General features: G+C 36.8%; 1 protein-coding gene across 1 annotated transcript in view; it reads left to right on the top strand.

Annotated features, from left to right (window-relative positions):
• DOK6 (docking protein 6) overlaps positions 1-18,578 on the top strand; it is a 388,935-nt gene that overhangs the window by 313,807 nt on the left and 56,550 nt on the right. Inside the window, exon 7 of the mRNA XM_058557284.1 lies at positions 3,599-3,716. Coding sequence (XP_058413267.1) covers positions 3,599-3,716 — 118 coding nt within the window. The remainder of the gene's footprint in view (positions 1-3,598; positions 3,717-18,578) is intronic.

Below are 18,578 nucleotides of genomic sequence, written 5' to 3' on the forward strand. Positions count from 1 at the left end.
TATAAATTGCCCTATATGTTTTTTCATATACACACTCTTATGATCCTAAAAATCCTCCAGGTCGAACTGATGCATTTCTCTTTCAATTCTGAAATTATTATAGCATTTTAAACTATATTTTTATCTTGATACTTTTAATTGAAGCATTATTATAATATGCAAAGTTAAGGATGATTTTTATGTCACTTTGTTGAACCCTCTTACCAAGAGAAGTTTTGTCAGGAGTTTAAAATTAAAACTAACGAAATTCTCTAGTAAAAAGACTTGAAATATTGCCACATTGTCTTTGTCATTTTGCACATCCAAAAGCCCAATTTATAATACACTGCTTAAACTTAAAATTAACAGTTGCTGGATAAATCAGATGGATTCTACATCATCTGATAGATTGCCAATGACACAAAATACTTATACCAGTTTAAATGCCGCAGACTGAGCAGCTTAAACAGCAGACGTTTATTTTCTCGCAGGTCTGGAGGCTGGAAGTCCAAGATCAAGGTGCCAGCAGAACTGGTTTCTCCTGAGGCCTCTCTCCGTGGCTGGCAAACGGCCACCTTCTTATTGTGTCGTCACATTCCTGGGCACGCACATTCCCAGTGTCTCTTTCCCTTTTATAAGGACAACAGTCATATTGGATTAGGGCCTCACCCTGGTGACATCATTTATCTCTCATTAACCTCTTTAAAGGCCCTATCTCCAAATACAGTCCCATTAGGAGTTAGGGCTTCAATATGTTAGCCTGAAAATAAAAAGCCGCAATGAAAGGCAAACAAGCATTTATTTGGGATCAAAGAATTGCAATTCTGGGAGAACAGATTCAGGTAGAAACCCAAATAGTGCACCACTAGGGAATTAAAGTCAGGGGCTTTTAAAGGCAAAGAATAGGGAGGTTTGCATTCAAAAGAATTTTAATTGGAGTTGGAGGCAGAGAGCTAGTCCTGGCTAAACATTGATTGACCATCGATTCTATCTTCAGAAAGTCCATAATTATCAGTTTTTGTGGTGAGGAAGTCCGTTCTCCTGCTGACTTCTCAAACAATTGCTCATAAAACAATTGCCTTTTTGGCCAAGTCCAAAGATTTGGCCCAGTTCAAGGTTCAAGGAACAAGAGGAGCAAGGCAGTCTCCTGGAATGGCTGCTCCAGCTCTATTTTAAAATGACTCCACTTATGTCAATTTTTCACAAGTATATGAATTTGGAGGGGACACAACTCAGTCCGTAACTATACTGAATACGTAGTTGTGAATGATGAATGAGGAGTGGATTCTCTAATGTCTAGGAGAAGACTTAAACATCTGAGATGTGGTAGACAAGATTTGTACCTTTGCAAAGATCCTGAGAATATCTACATTCGAGTGTTCAAATACAAATTTTCTACTTTTCTGCAATTAAATATTGAAGTAAACTAAGAGGAACTAAAGAAACAAATGAAGAAATAGAATATTGTAAAAGGTCTTCTAGAACTTCAAAACAATGAAGAGCAAGAAATAAAGACAGGAGATGAAAAAACATGGGGTGATTCAGAGGAAAATTTTATGGAGGAAACTATTCTCAAGTGGCTTCCAGTTATTTGTTTCCAGTCAACAAAACGTGTTTATTGCGTTTCTATGATGCTTAAGACTGACCATTTGGGAAGAAACTCGTTTCCCAGAATAAAAAGGAAAGGAAAATCACTTTCGTCAAATTTGGGGAAGATTAATTTACCACTGATGATCTATATTGTATGCTAAGTAATAAAGAAATTATAATATATTATAAAAAAGAATAAAGAGTAGACGGAAGTGTGATTAATATGAGATTCATTTTATGGATTAATTGATGTTATTAGTGGGCATTGCTGACTCTAACTAAAGATTTATGTGCTTAATCAAGTTTACACCTCACATGAGAAGTTGGCTCTAAAGGTGAAAGCCCTTTTGTCCCAGTGAGTTTCATAAATGAGCCTCACCTGTGTCCCTTACAGTAGTGGGTGATGGGTGTTAGTGTGTGTGAGGCTATTTTGTGTCTTCTTCACACGCATAGCCCCACTCACAGAGATTCTCCAACCATTAGGTCTGGGGTGAAACTGGCAATGTGCATGGTTAACAAGCATCCCAAAGATTCTGAAAAGTAGCACCCTATTGTAACGCAAAATTTGACTTCCCCCCCATACCCCCTACCTACCACCCATGGGATGTGGCTGTGGTTAGTAGAACCTATTTTCATTAATGAGGAGGAAAACTTTGAAATATAGCAAATTTTGAAAAATATAAAAATTGGTTGCTATTTGGAGCCATCTTTAAAAAAAAAAAAGATACCGTCAACAGGGTCAGACTTTTAAATACACTGAATTGAGCACTTTTGTGGCAAGACATAGCAGTTCTAGAAATGCCTCACTACTGAAAAAGTAAAAATCAAATAAATGTGTTCAAGCCCTTTGGCTTCATCTTCTATTATAATGTAAAAACTTCTTGGTTTATATGGCTGTAAAGGGCCTGTTGTATCATAGTAGGTACCTTCCTGAGAGCATCTTCTGTGAAGCATGGTAACACTGGATCCACAGATAGGGAGTATGGGGCAGAGGAGCGCAGGGTGCGCTCCGCGGCGAGCAAACTTGCAGGGACCCTAAGGCTACATTTGACCGAGATGATCTTTACAGCTCCCAGTTTTCCAGGAGTCAGGTATTAAATAAGGGGGATATGTGAGATTTTATCAATTAAAGGATTGCCTATGATCTGTCAGACAGTGAACCTTTGCTCAGATTGCATCAGAGAAATGCACACTAACACCAAATAAACTTGTTTCTGAATTTTTTTTAAAACCTGGTATGAATCAATAAAAATAAACTTCTTTCTGGAAAATGCAATGTGAAGCGTTGTTCTCTTTGAACTAATCATATGCCTGAGCCCGTGATGTGATGTTGTGTGGATCTCTAGCTAACCTTAAAATGTATGTTTCAAATAGGAAAATATGCCACATTTTTATCACAGAGCTTCTCAGGGAAATACTTTTTTAATAGGTACAAGGTCCTATCAGAGGAGCAAGGAAAAAGATCTATTCGAGAAAGGAGCCATTGGGTAAGGATGGGAGCAGGTGTCAGGAAACATCATAAGACACTGAAATGGGGAAAAAAGAAACAGTATCCTGTGTTTGGCACCATTCTGGGGGATCTGTTTCAGAAGGGGCTTGCACTTCCATTTTTTGAGCTAGTTTACAATTCAAGAAATTGTAGAAAGCTGATAGTAATGCAGATAATTCTTGTTCATAGAACTGCAAATAAACCTGCCTGCTGGAATACAATTGATTATTGCTCGGGCTGTTTACCGGCCTCCCTAATTGGCTATAAGCCCTCTGAATTCTCCTTGGACTCTGTGGACCATCATTTTATTCCCTTCTTAATCAATGAGTGAGGTTAAATTGTTTGCAAGTGTGCATTTCACAGGTTTTGAGTCATGATTTTACTTTATTTTAAAAACGTTATCCTTAAACAGCAGATTATGCTGATATCTATAACAAACTCTATCATATGTCACCTACATTTAACCCTCAACTTTTAAAAGAACAGATTTCAATGGAATGTTTTAAATAAAGCCTAAGACACATTTTCTTTTTCTTTTAGCTTCAGACAAGTTTGACTGAACCAATGACATTATCCAAGTCAATATCTCTTCCTCGTAGTGCATACTGGCACCACATCACTCGTCAGAACAGCGTTGGAGAAATCTACGGTTTGCAAGGCAAGTAACTTTAAAATAATAAAGCAGGGCCGCCATTAACTTCCTACAGGTGGACCAGGAGTCGTGCAAATTTCTTTGTAATTGCATTGCTTGCTTTTCTTCCATTTCCGTTTATCAGCTGTCACTGGCCACAGTGGCAGCTCTGAGATTTACAGTGGCATTTCTAAGGCTGTCATTTCATAGACTCATGGTAAAAATTATTCCAAAAATCACCGAGGGCTGAGGATCTGATTTGGCACAGGAACTTGACGAAAACATTATACCAAGCATGTTATCTGAAGCTAAAAGTAGCTAATACCAAGATCTGTTTTACGCTGTGTTTTGCAAAGGATTTCTTTCTTAGCATCTTTTTTCCATAATGGGATTGAATATCAGTTCAGGAGGCTGACTTCAGGCTCTAATAAAATGCTACATAAACCTAGTCACAGAATTTTTAAGGTTTAGCCAAAGCCTTGACGTAGAAACCATTTGGGAGGGTGTGGAGTGGAAGGAGACAAATGTAAATACTTTGCTTCTGTTTTTTGCCTAATGGTAAGTGGTTGACTAACTAGCATAGGCATGGCTTCCCAGATGAATCAAACTAATAATAGCAAGTATTTGGGGCCGGCCCTGTGGCACAGTGGTTAAGTTTGGCATGCTCCACTTCAGTTGCCTGGGTTTGTGGGTTCGGATCCCAGGTGTGGACCTACACCACTTGCCAGCCATGCTGTGGTGGTGTCCCACATACAAAATAGGGGAAGATTGGCACAGATGTTAGCTCAGGGCAAACCTTCCTCAGCAAAAAATAATAATAATAATAATAGCAAGTATTTGATCACAACAGCAGACACCTCAGCTTTGGGTTCTATTGCTCGCCTTCCCTTTTGTCCTAAAATGAAAAATCTTATTTTTTAGATAAAATATTTGGCTGCAGACAATTGACTAGCAGCTGTCCAAGACTGGGGGAAGCAAGAATTAAGAAAAATAAGGCTAACAAAACACAGCTGAAAACACTCACCCAACAAACATTTTTTGAGCACAGTAGGTTTGAATGTAATACGCACCCAGTAAATAGGCACCCTGGTGAAGGGGTGACCATTGTGACCTTCAGCATAGTCAAGATGCAGAATATTTTTTCCTTTCTTACTTGAGCTTTTGTTCACATTAACAACCCTAAGTGCTTCGACAACAACAAAATTTTCTGTTACAAGCAAACTGAAATAGTGTATTTTTAAAGCAATATTTGCTTGCCATGGTTTCAGACCTCCACTAATGGAATTTGATCAGTGGGAATTAATGACTAAAGATAGATTCTGCATGGGAAAGTGGTTAGAACAATTTTAGCCATTTATTGAAAGTAATTGCATTTTATATTTTAAATGAACCCTCTATGGCCAACTTGACTACCTGTGTTTAACAGGTAGTTATTATCTTTTTGCATTATTTATTTGTATAAGAAAACCTTTAATAAGATAAGGATTAGAGGATGGAAAAGCGGAAGGGGGACTGGTTTGACAATTTCACGAATCAGAAAGAGGAGACATACTTCTCATTCTTTTCTTCCCTCCACAAATGCCAGCAACCACACAGTCAAATTGCCTGAGTCATAACCTTGTAAACTTGATCTTGCTTGTTCTTGTGATTATAAATAATTAGAAAATATGCTTTTGATATGTTTATTTTTATTTAAACATAAACATATATGTAAATATTCATATTCACTAGAAGAAAACTAGATCTATGGAATATTTAAATGAGAAAATTAAAATGATCAAATTTCTAAGCAAAACGAAAGTGAGAGGTTAATACAAATAAGTTGGAAACAGGTTGGAAGCAATGTAATGATAACTTTGAGTTTTGACAAGTGTTTGGTCTATAATTCCACCAAATAAAAGACTGTTGTTTTCTTGGTAGCTTTGGGAAACTTTTCTCTGAAGGGAGGGCTGAAATTTAGACTGATACACACCTTTAGAAATAATTTCATATGTATCTAGCAAAAAATACCAGAACGCCTTCAAATTTCTTCAAACACTGCGAGAATTATTGGAGGACAATGTTGATTTACACAATAGGATTAGAAGCAATAACTGACTAGAATACTCTAGGATTTATCTCACTACAATTAATTTCCAACAAAGTTAAGGGCTTGAAATGCCTTTTCAATGATAATGAACAATTTACTTACATGGTCTCAATATCACATTCTTCTTTGGTTGTTTGTTGTTTTTGTGTAACAAAAAATACCCATCGACTAAGGTAACTACTGCAAGTCAAATAAACATAGAATGTAATCTATGTAAGTTACACGTCACTGTACCGTGGGTTTTTTTCTTGATTGTACACTTTTTAGAGCAATACTTTTTACCATTTTATATACTCCTCATTTTATGATTATATCATATATAGATAGATCATAGATCGGTAGATAATATATGATAAATAAATATAGATATAAACTTGTAAGTGGTATATTTTATTCTCTTTTGTTCTGTTGAGGCAACCAAGATAAGCAGATGACAAGAGCCTTTTGCCCATAGTTTTTTATTGGGGTGTAATCTTCCTAGACTATTCCTAATGGAATCTGGGCAGAATAAAACTACTGAAACAAGAAAGAAATAAAAATAGAAACACTGAACCTCAGCACCCCTTCATGCGCATTTACATTTTTCTTCACTAAACTGCATGTGAAAGTGTGGTTGTTTTGCTTCTCAGCCTCTCAGTTGTGCTCCTTGAAGTGACAGCACCTCTTCTTTACCAAGAGGAGAATCTAGTCAGGCCACCACCATCATTGATCTTCCAGAGACAAAAGGACAGTCTGGCAGTGGCGGGTGTTATATCATCAAGGGAACCACAGGGAGCATTGGCGAATAAAAATATATCTTTAGAAGTTTTTCATCATATTTTTTTACATTTTTACTGTGAAGCTGAGATCAATATGAATTAAATTCAGCAGGCTTTCATCCAGAAGGTAAAAGGGGAAAAGTTTTATATATTTAAAGTTGAATAGATTGGGATTCGTTAATAAGCACCACATGTACTAGAATTGAAAAAAATTCATGGTGTGAAAACAAATACATTCTCCATTAAGACTTACCTCTGACTTTGATTGCCTGTCACCCTCAAAATTGCACTTCGCTCGGTTTTATTGTATTCACTTCTGTCATCTATTCTATCACTGTAGAAGCAAGACGTACTCTAAAAGACTCACACGTCAATACTGACATCCTGCATTTACTTTAATGTGTGGAAAAGAAGTGCCATATAATCTGCCAGATCTCTCCATGCTACTCCCAGAACGCTGCTCAGAAAGTACGTTCTTATGACTTCCCTGGTGTACTCTCGCTCTCTGGAGTCAAAAGATTGAGAAACAGAATAATTAGTTTTACAAGTACACGTTGATTAAGTCCTAGGCAGCTACTGTTTAAATCTCTACCTCTAAGTGGCTTGTAATAGGCTAGTTCTGTCACCTCTTCTTGAAGAAGTGGTAAAGACTTTTTCTTTTCTCGAGTTTTGCCTGATAATAAGGATGATTGATTCGTATTAGGATGTACTTTTCTATTTGTATTTCTGTAACTTCTTCTGCATTTATGAGAAATGTTCATGTCGCAACACATTATAAAGATGTTTTCTCTAGACTTAGGGAAATCTAAACCATTAAAGGGAAGGAAACATGATTTTGAACACTTGACTCAAAAGTAAATGCTTAAAAAATATCTTTTTTTTTTAATAGAGAAAGAATTGTGATTTTAGTGCTAAGGCCCTCAGCAGAAAATGTGTTGAGAGCGTGAGGAACACTCAATAAAACAAAAAGAAAGAGAGGGAGGGAGAGAGGAAAAGAAAAAGGAAAAAGAAAGAAAGAAACCCTGTAAGGAGGTGAGAGTTTCTCTGACTGTAAGGCTCTCACCTTGACCTGTAATCACCATTCTACATATTTATATGACGGACTATAGAGCAGGGTCTTTAAGTCAGGATTTGTGAAGATGACAAAAGCATTTATTGAAAATGACAAATCTAACTAGTAAAAACTGTAAAAAGACAAAATTCAACTGAGTAAATTTTAAAGATCACGTTGGCTTTGTTCAACAATTCATGAATCAGGCAGCGTCCCATATAACAGACAGAAAGGAGCTCGGAAGAGCTGTGCAAAATGAAAGACTATAGGCAGAAGAGGGCAGGACAAGGAAGTTGCTAGCAAAGAGTGGATTGTTTCAGGCAAGGTCACCTTCCTTTGGGGGACAACAGAGGGTCTATCAGACAGATGACCTCACTAGTGCTGACCAGGTAATTCCAGATTGACTGGTTTAAGATTCCACCCCTGGAAGAAGTTAAAACTGTGATTAAGTTAGATGTTAAGTCTTGGTTTGTTGACGTGGGCTTAGCGCAACTGACTCCATTTTGGGCCATTGTCTCTTTTTTAACAAAACCATTGGTGGTACCAGGCTCACTGCAGGCACTCGCTAAGCCTTGGTTGAATTAAAAAATGCCTTATGAAGGATATACAGAAGGGACGGCATTGCTGCACACCTCCTTCCTGAGGCAAGTTCTCAACTAGCGTTGCAAAAGGAGGAGCGTCTAGGTCCACTTGCAGCCTCTCCTGGGAAGCCCGTCCTCTGCTCCTCGTGCATGCTCAGGGCTTTGTTGCGTACCTGCTTCTTGCTTTGGGATCGCTTTGCTCAACACAGGCGCTTGCTCCTGCTGGGCTTTTATTTTGCTAAGCACGAGAAATGCGGTGAGAAGCTGTAGATCTGCCCCCTTACCCTCCCAGCTGGACTTCTCTCTCTCTGCACCTGCCGCGTTCCCTCTGGAAAAGTTCTTCCACAAGCGATACTGATGAGAAAGTGGGCCAAGAATGTGAGCTGAAAATGCTCCCCCGTGAGCAGGCTTAGGGGACTGTGAGCCATCCTTAAACTTTCCCTGATACGTTTAATCACTTATTTTTACACAAAATTGTATGGGCTGTACTGGGACTCATTTTTGAACAGCTTGAACAACCTCACTCTTTGAATCAAGGATGATTGGGGATGCTGTTTGTAAAGGTGGTGACTCCTGAAGTTCTGCTTTCCTTAACACTGATTAATATCCAGACGCCCACTCTGAATTGTCTGCCTCTCCCCGCCCTCTGTGCGTCTGTTATTAAGCCACAGACCTCCGGTGTCAGCGCAGCAGCGCACCTGATTACGCAAAAGGCATTTTATGGTCACCGAAAGGGCATCTGCAGCTCCGATTTCTCAGAAGGACAGGGCGCAAACAGGCAATTAGAATTAGAGATAATCTTCAGGAAAGAGTAAATAGAGTCCTAACATAGATTAGGGAGGTAAATCAAAGGATTTACTTACTCTTCACTCTACTCTGACCCTCTGTCCTCCTTTACTGCCCATTCAGTTTCAAGGTCTCATTGTTCGTAAATTGCTTCCACTGAGATCTTCTGTTTAAATTTTCATTATATGATGTTTTCCAAATTGCAACGTTAATAAAAGCCTCCTGTAGCAAATGAAAAACAAACAAAAAAAAAAAAAACAGAAAATTGCACCATAAGTAAAAAGGAACCTGGATATGTTCAAGCTGCTGTCTTCCTAGTATTCCCTCTATACATTGTCAGGTGCATCGGTCATGGCTGTCGGCAGCAGCCAAATCCATCACACGTTCTCTGTGAGGCCCAGGCCTCTGGTGGCGATTTGGCAACACCCCTTCAAAACAAGAGCCATTTTTTAGAATCGACATCTTCTGTCTATTAAACCTTCTTTATGAACATTTCCTGCGTATTCTTACCTTAAGAAGGGTAAGTCAGAGGCAGGAAATGCCTCCCTGGATATCAGTTTTTAGAGATAAATGAGTCCATTGCTCCCCAAAATAGACACCATAAAAATGCTCAAAATATTCTGTGAATCATTCCTCACATCCCACAGTCACAATTAATCACTCCCTCTTCCGTGCTCCCAGACATTTGTGTATAACTTGAATATATCCGTGTTCTTGTTGATAAACCTGCTTCTTCCACTAGGTTGTGAGGTAGCAACTTTGAATGATTTTTTCATCCCCATCGCTCAGCCAAATTTGGGGGCTCAATCATTGTGAAAAGGCACTATCTGTAGAAGTTAAAATCTTGAGTTTTGGAGTTAAATAAACCTGAGTTTTAGTATTAACTTTGCCACCACTGAGTTGTGTGACTTTGGACAATTTACTTCTCCTTTCTAAGCCTCATTTTCTTCATCTCTAAAATGAGGATAATAGCACCTCTCACAGCGCTTAAAGGAGATTATCCACATAAGGTATAAACATTCAGTTATTATTAACCACTGTCAATATATTGAAGTAACTTAAATTTCCACTAAGAAATTTCTTTATCTGACAAAGGGAAGTATGCTATCCTACTCCAATTTATTTTAGTATTTACTTTAAAATATTACTATAGAGTTTCTCCTCTGCATGAGGAATTTTGTTTTGTTCTAAGGACTTTATTAAAAATCTAGCTTTAAGAAATGGTTTCTAGTTTCTAAAGTTCTAGAAAAAACTAAATCTAACTCTAAACTTAACTCTAAGTTTTTCATGCACGAAAAAAATATCAGGCTTAAGTCTTCAGTTATTTTTTTCTCTTCCCACCTGTGAATGTAAACAAGACACTGCCCCCTAAACAGATGAACCCTTTCTCCCAAGCCTTACATCGCTTGGTCCAGGTAGCCCAAGAAAAACTGGACCTGTTCTTCAGACCAGGGAGTTGCAAAACTCCTGGAAGGACTATATTCAGCTCAGTGGGGAAGAGATGCCCTCACCCCACCCCACTCACTCACCCCCACTCCACTCACTCACGCCCACCCTCGCACCCAAGATGGTTTCTTGCTGATTACCTTACCCTGACTGCTGAGAAGCCTGTCCAAGAATGTTCTCCTCCACTAGGCACCAGCCGCTCTGTTAATGTAGACTAGCTTTGCTTTAGCCAGTTCTTACTAAATTTTTTCTCTTATGGGATGCATTCTACTGGCTGGACCAGAGGTGAAAGGCAAGATTTAGATTGTTAATTAAGTTCTCCTGACAGCACAACACAAAATCTGAAGATTCACAGTGTGACATATAACAAATAAGCCATTTTATCATTGTTTACCAGATATGTAAAAGTAGTTACTAAAAGATAAAACACTCAGAGTTTCCAGATATTATATTGGATTAGTATAATCTACCAATGGTCTTATTAACATAAATTGCTTCACTCTCTTCAATTCAAACCTGAAATTGAAATTTCAACCTGAAACGTGGTCTCTATACTTGATTTTTCTCCGTCAAGCTTCCTCCACCCAATTTTTTAAATATAATAGGTAACATATTAAGTTCTATATAAATCAAATTTTTAAGGAAAAAATATATATACCATTTTATTCAGTAGGGAATAAACATAGTACATAATAGTAGTTCAGGGAAAGGTTAATACAACCACAACAGAAGCTCAGCTGTCTGTGTCGTGTATGTATATGTATATACGTGCTTGTGTGCACACACACGCACACAGAACCGTTTAGCTCATTGATATCTCAACATCTATCGCTTCCCTCAAAAACACACCTATTAGGCTACACTTCACAAATTATAAATGATGCAGAAGACCCTTGAGGGAAAAAAAATGTTCAATTATATTTTTCTCCCTGATCTCTGTTTCTTCTTTTATTTTTTTAACCTCATCTCTATCTCTGGCCCTTCAACTATCATTGTAATTGTACATTTTCCTTTGTCTGCCAAACAGAGAACACGGCATCTAGAGACTTGATAGTGATTGGAGAATAAGAAAAGATGAGAAACATCAAGAAATTAACATCGTTGAAATTATATTGCCAGAGAGTGAACTGCAGAATTGGTGTAGATTTAAGCTGGATGTGACCTTCAGTGAAGTTCTAGCACTTACCCCGCTGCCCTATAAATAATAGATGCTAATTGAAAGCTTGCTGCTTCAAAATTCAAACATCCAGTTATATAAGTTTATTTAAGAGAAATTTATGTTAAGAATTGAAGCCATGTGCATAAGTATTAATGCCTATATTTAACACAGAGAGAATAGTATAGTTTGGATATGCTCTTAGAAATTTTGGGTTTCCGTGCTGTATCATATTGGTTTTTTAGGGAATTTAGAACCTTCATTTTATTTTTAATATTCATAATACAAAAAAGAAGTTCAACACCAAACTTTGTGACATAAGATGTCTTTTACATATATGTTCAAAGAGAAAAGATAGATGATTTTAGAACAAAAGTTTCTTACTGACAATACAACTCTATGACAGAAATTGTGCTTCTTATTCTTTCATTCATCAGAAAATCCCACTCTTCCAAGTGAATTTGGAAAGTTGCCTCTCTGGTGTACATTTGAGGAATAGCCGTTGTCTATGGCCCTAGCATATCCATTTTAGAATTCAGTATGTGCTCAGAAAAAGATGTTGGCTTAGAAACACCCTGTGCTTATATCTGTAACTTTAATAAGCGCCATCCTGATTAGTTGAAACTTTTGAGAATAGTTTATCATTCATGAATTTTTTTTGTAAAATATTTAAAGTTGTCTAAGTTTTTGACAGTAAAATTTAGCAATGTTCTTAAATTCACACACAAAAAAACTCACATTTTTTCCAAAACACAAATGAAGCAAATCATAGAATACGGTCAGTTTTATTATTCAAGCATGTCCCTACATTAATGTTTCAGCTTCTTTAGGGGCACATTAAATAAATCAAAGTATGTAAAAATGAAAATCACAATATGCTACTCATTTCATGATTTACTACCTGTTTCCTGGATCTCAGCAGTGAATCCATCCTTCTGAGGCAATGAGACACTAAGAGCCAAGAAATCAGAGATCCCATCCTACGTGAGTCATTTAGCAGTCACCAATTTTATTTAACCACACATAATCTCCCCAGTCAGTAAACGGTAGGAGTAGACCTCTACCTGGTGCCAACAGAGAAATGCATGGTCTGAAGAGCAGTTGAGGAAGTGCAACAGGTTTGAAAATTCTTTATAGGAAGGAAAGATGTATTTTATTGCGCAGTATACTATGAACAAGATATTATGCTAAGCAATTGACAAATATAATCTCATATAAACCACACAAACTCCTGAGAAGGTAAACTGTGAGGGATGCAGTGTTTATGGATGGAGAAAAGGTGGTATCATTGTCAACGTAGCTTATGGTTATTGAGCACTTTATACCATGTCATGATATTTGATCTTCCCAACAACTGTCTGAGGTAGGTACTCTTATTGTCCTGTTTTACAAATAAGGAATGTGGAATGCAAAAATAACTTGCCTAAGGACCAAGAGTAGGGTTATCAACCCACACGATCTTAATTTTCTAGCTAGATTGCTGCCGGAATAGGAAAGTTAGGTAACTGCCCCAGGGTGACAGAGTTTAAGGCAAGATGGAATAAAGCATTCAGGTACATTCTCTTTGAACCAAAATCAAGGTTTGCAAGAATTATTCCTGTGAAAAGCAGGCCATAGCTATTCTCAAATGTGCTTTATATGAGTCAACCCAGATGGACACCATCTTAGCAATTTGTGGAAAATCCACGGTATTCAAAGTTAGGTTCTATATGGTTTGGGCACTGCTTTTAAAAATTTCATATAACAGCTTTGCTCCTTTTGTGGAACCATTTAAAGCACATTGTGTAGATAAATTATTTAACCCTTGAGAGTTTCTATTACTTTTCATTATTACTTTTCAAGCTTTCTACGTTTTACAGCAAGTTCAAATGTGTCTCCCTCAGTTCCAATTTCTTTACAAGTGTCTTGTTTTGGAGATTTCACCATCACTTTCCCAGCAGCAAATCCCTTTTATTTTACGCACTTTCCTGCCTCCTGAATATTTTCTTCTCTTTTCTTTAGGCATTAATGCTGACAGGCAGAGCTGCCCTGTTGTGTTAATTCATGTGGCTTCCAGTACAAAAGTGTAGATGTCTTCTTAGTCAAGCTTTACTTCTCTTAAATAAACAATTTTGGTGTCTTGCATTGAAAAGTGATTTTTTTTAACTTAAGGTAGTATTATTTCTAAAAATTTGCCAAAATTCCAGTGAATAAATACTTGAAATTTCACTGAATTTATTCAGAAATTTTAATTGCAAAATGAATACACCCTTATTGAAAAAAACTTGAGACATAAAGAAATACATGGATAAAAAAGTAAAAATCACCACTAATTCTACCATACATTAACTTTTAGACTATAAGTATAGCAGTATAGATAAAAATAGAAATTGAAATAAAATTCATATATATATTTATAAAAATTAAGATCATACATTATCTGAAGTCATTTGTTATATTTTTAAGTTATGTTGTACTGAGAACAAAGTCTAATTATTTGACATTTAAAGGCTGCATAATATTCCATTGCAAAATCCTAATTTATTTAACCATTTCTGTCTTATTCAGCATGTACATTATTCTCTGCTTTTTGCTATTATTAACAATGCCTCAATAAACACATTTGTATATAATCTTTGAGTATAAAAACATTTCTAGAAGTGGAATTGATTGATTGATTTTTTTCCAATCAACATTTGTTGTACTACATATGTATTTGCCATACCTATATATGCCAAATACAGAAATCAAACAGGCAGGTCTTCTTGAAATAGAAAATAAAGACAAGATATATGTAAAAATCTTGGCTGAAATGCAGGAAGACCTGAGTCTTAGCTCAGGTCCTCTGAAAAGCTGATGCCAAGATGTGTTGAGATGCACAAGAGTTAACTAGTCGGCAATCCCCAGATATTTGAAGAAAGCATGAAACAAAAAACAGAGGCTGTAGGAAATAAACTTCAAAAGAGGAGCGTGGAAGAAACAGAGACAGTGCAGAAAGCATAATAGAACCACGCCAACAAGCAAGCTCACAAACAAGGCAATAAATTCTCAGTCACAAGTTTGAGAAGAACAGACATGAAGTCACTGTAAATCGCCTGGCTGATGTGAATAATAATTGGATTGGTGACGCTAATGCAAACACCAAATACTGCTTTAAAAATGTAAACAACAATTCAGAGAAGATGAATGAGGGGGAAGTGTGTGTGTAAGGAAGAGAGGAGGTGGTTAAGAAAATGAAATCCTCATGTTCCATATTACGAGGAAAATCTATAATGTCTGAAAATGAAAAATGAACACATACCAGCTTTTAAAAAAAAGTTTTTTTAGAATTATAGAGGCAAATACGAGAAGCAGCCTAAAGGATTGTGATTGTTTCCCCTGGGCATACAGCGCAGCATTGCCTTTATTGTTAGGTTTTCCTCCTTTGTTGTTTTCTTTGTTTCAGATTTGCAACTGCAAATCCCCCCTCCTAGTGAGTGGAACTGGGGAGAGCAGAAGAGATAGAAGAATCTGACTGGCTCATTTCTGCTCTATTCGAATGTTTTACAAAAATCATGTATCATTTGTAATTAAAAAAGCAATTTTAAAATACAAAATTCAAGAGAAAAAAGCACTAGATGCTCACTGCTTTAAAGACAATCTCTAGACTTTTTTTTCATTGAGGTCACATTGGTTTATAACATTATATAAATTTCAGGTGTACATCCTTATATTTCGACTTCTGTACAGACTGCATCGTGTTCACCACCAAAAGTCAAGTTGCCATCTGTCACCACGCACGTGTGCCCCTTTGCCCCTTTCACTGTCCCCCTGCCCCCTTTCCCTCTGGTAACCACCAATCTGTTCTCCATATCTATATGTTTGTTTATTTTGTTTATCTTCCACATGTGAGTGAAATCATATGGTAATTGTCTTTCTACATCTGACTTATTTTGCTTAGCATAATATCCTTAAGGTCCATTCATGTTGTCACAAATGGCAAGATTTCGTTTATTTTCATGGCTGAGTAGTATTCCATGTGTGTGTGTGTGTGTGTGTGTGTGTGTGTGTGTGTATATACCACATCTTCTTTTTCCATTCATCCATTGATATGGGCACTTGGGTTGCTTCCACATCTTGGCTATTGTGAATAATGCTGCGGTGAACATGGGGTGCAAATATCTTTTTGAATTAGTGTTTTTGTCTTCTTTGGGTAAATATCCAGGAGTGGAAGAGCTGGATCATATGGTAGTTCTAGTCTTAATTTTTTGAGGAATTTCCATACTGTTTTCCATAGTGTCTGTACCAGTTTATAGAGCCATGAGCAGTGTATGAGAGTTTCCATTTCATCACATCTCCAACACATATTTCTTGTCTTTTTAATAATAGCCATTCTGACGGGCGTGAGGTGATATCTCATTGTAGTTTTGATTTGCATTTCCCTTATAATTAGTGATGTTGAACATCATTTCGTGTGCCTGTTGGCCATCTGTGTATCTTCTTTGGAAAAATGTCTATTCATATCCTCTGCCCATTTTTTGATCGTTTTTTGTTTGTATTTTTTGTTGTTGAGTTGCATGAGTTCTTTATATATTTTGGATATTAACCCTTATTGGACATATGATTTGCAAATATTTTCTCCCTATCAATAGGTTGTCTTTTCATTTTGTTGATGGTCTTCTTTGCTGTGCACAAGTGGTCCCATTTGTTTGTTTTTTCTTTTGTTCCCCTTGCCTGAGGAGACATGATATTCATAAAGGTACTGCTAAGACTGATGTTGAAGAGCATACTATCTATGTTTTCCTCTAGGAGTTTTATGGTTTCAGGTCTTACATTCAAGTCTTTAATCCGTTTTGAGTTAATTTTTGCATACAGTGTAAAATAATGGTCTACTTTCATTCTTTTGCATGTGGCTGTCCAGTTTTCCCAACACCATTTATTGAAGAGACTTTCCTTTCTCCATTGCTTGTTCTTGGCTCCTTTGTTGAAAATTAGCTATCCATAGATATGTGGGTTTATTTCTGGGCTCTCAATTCTGTTCCATTAATCTCTGTGTCTGTTTTTCTGCCAGTACCATGCTGTTTTGATTACTATAGCTTTGTAGTATATTTTGAATTCAGGTACCTCCAGCTTTGTTCTTTTTTCTCAGGATTCTCGTGGCTGTTCAGAGTCTGTTGTTGTTCCATATAAATTTTAGGATTCTTTGTTCTATTTCTGTGAAAAGTGTCGTTGGGATTCTGATTGGATTACATTGAATCTGTAGATTGCTTTAGATAGTATGGACATTTTAACTATGTTTATTCTTCCAATCCATGAGCATGGAATATCTTTCCATTTCTTTATGTCATCTTCAATTTCTTTCAATAATATCTTATAGTTTTCAGTGTATAGGTCTTCACCTCCGTGGTTAAATTTATTCCTAGATATTTTATTCTTTTTGTTGTGATTGTAAATAAGATCATATCCTTGCTTTCTCTTTCTGCTAGTTTGTTGTTAGTATATAGAAACACAACTGATTTTTTTCTTTTTTTTTTTTTATGGTGCGGAAGATTAGCCCTGAGCTAACATCTGTCGCCAATCTTCCTCTTTTTGCTGAGAAAGACTGGTCCTGGGCTAACATCCATGCCCATCTTCCTCCACTTTATGTGGGACACCGCCACAGCATGGCTTGACAAGCGGTGTGTTGGTGAGCGCCGGGGATCCGAACCTGTGAACCCTGGGCCGCCGAAGCAGAGCGCATGCACTTAACCACTACACCACCGGGCCGGCCCCCACAGCTGATTTTTGTATGTTGATTTTGTATGCTACCACTTTACTGTATTTGTTTATCACTTCTAATAGTTTTTTTGGTGGGTTTTTTAGGGTTTTCTATATGTAGAATCATGTAATCTGCAAACAGTGCAAGTTTTACTTATTCCTTTCCAAGTTGGATCCCATTTATTTCTTTTTCTTTCCTAATTGCTCTGGCTAGGACTTCTAATACTGTGTTGAATAAGAGTGGTGTAAGTGGGCATCTTTACCTTGTTCTTGTTCTTACAGGAATAGCTTTCAGTTTTTCGTGGTTGAGTATGATGTTGGCTATGGGTTTGTCATATATGTACTTTATTATATTGAGGTACTTTCCTTCTGTACCCATTTTATTGAGAGTTTTTATCATAAATGGATGTTGAATCTTGTCTAGACTTTTCTTGAATCATAGTTATGGTGCTTCATATTCTGGCCTCACCTATCATTTCAACATTTTCTCCCTCAATAAATCTCATTTGGGGAATGTAACTATCCCAAATGGGAATGTACTTTCCCATTTTTACCCCTTTTTTATACTGTTGCTTCCACCTAATGTCTTTTCCCCATCTCTACTTGTGATTTTGATACAAGTACTTCAAGGTCCAGAAAAAAGTGAATTAATGTTATCTTTCTCCATACTGTATAGATCCCTACCTACTCACTAGAATGTCAAGGTAGAAAATATCTTCACTTTCTCCAGTAACTACCTAGCATAGTGCCTTACAAAGGTTTATAGAACTGATGTTATCTATACAAAAAGCAGTGTGTTTCTGGCAAGAAATTTTAGTGTTGTTACGCTGCTGTTTATTACATTCTTGTAGTTGTATTGCCTTGTGATAATAGAAATTGTGCCATGGAGAGAAGATGCATCTCAAGATTGTTTATCTCTGATTTGTAAAATAAAAATAAATATATGAGTGCTCAAAAATGAAAGTTGATTTAGCAGTAACAATAGGACTGGTTCTGTGTGTGTGTGCGTGTGTAGGTTTAATTTATCGCTGTACCATAGCGCATTTGATTTCATATTTGGGAGGCTCTTCATTGGTTTTCTTCTTAGGAAACGATACTAGTGAACCTGCAACTCCTGCAATGTCTTTTAAACCTGGACTTAACCTTTTCTGTCTTGTGAATATATATTTGACATATTTTTCATATTTTCACATTTTTGTGAAAAATAATCTGAATCCAATGATAGCATTCTGTTTATTGCACTATTACTAGAAAAGGAAAATATCTGATTTTAATCTGAATTGTATAAATGATTGTATCATTGTATA

This window comes from Diceros bicornis, chromosome 16 (genome assembly GCF_020826845.1).
Source record: "Diceros bicornis minor isolate mBicDic1 chromosome 16, mDicBic1.mat.cur, whole genome shotgun sequence".
Taxonomy (NCBI): Eukaryota; Metazoa; Chordata; class Mammalia; order Perissodactyla; family Rhinocerotidae; genus Diceros; species Diceros bicornis.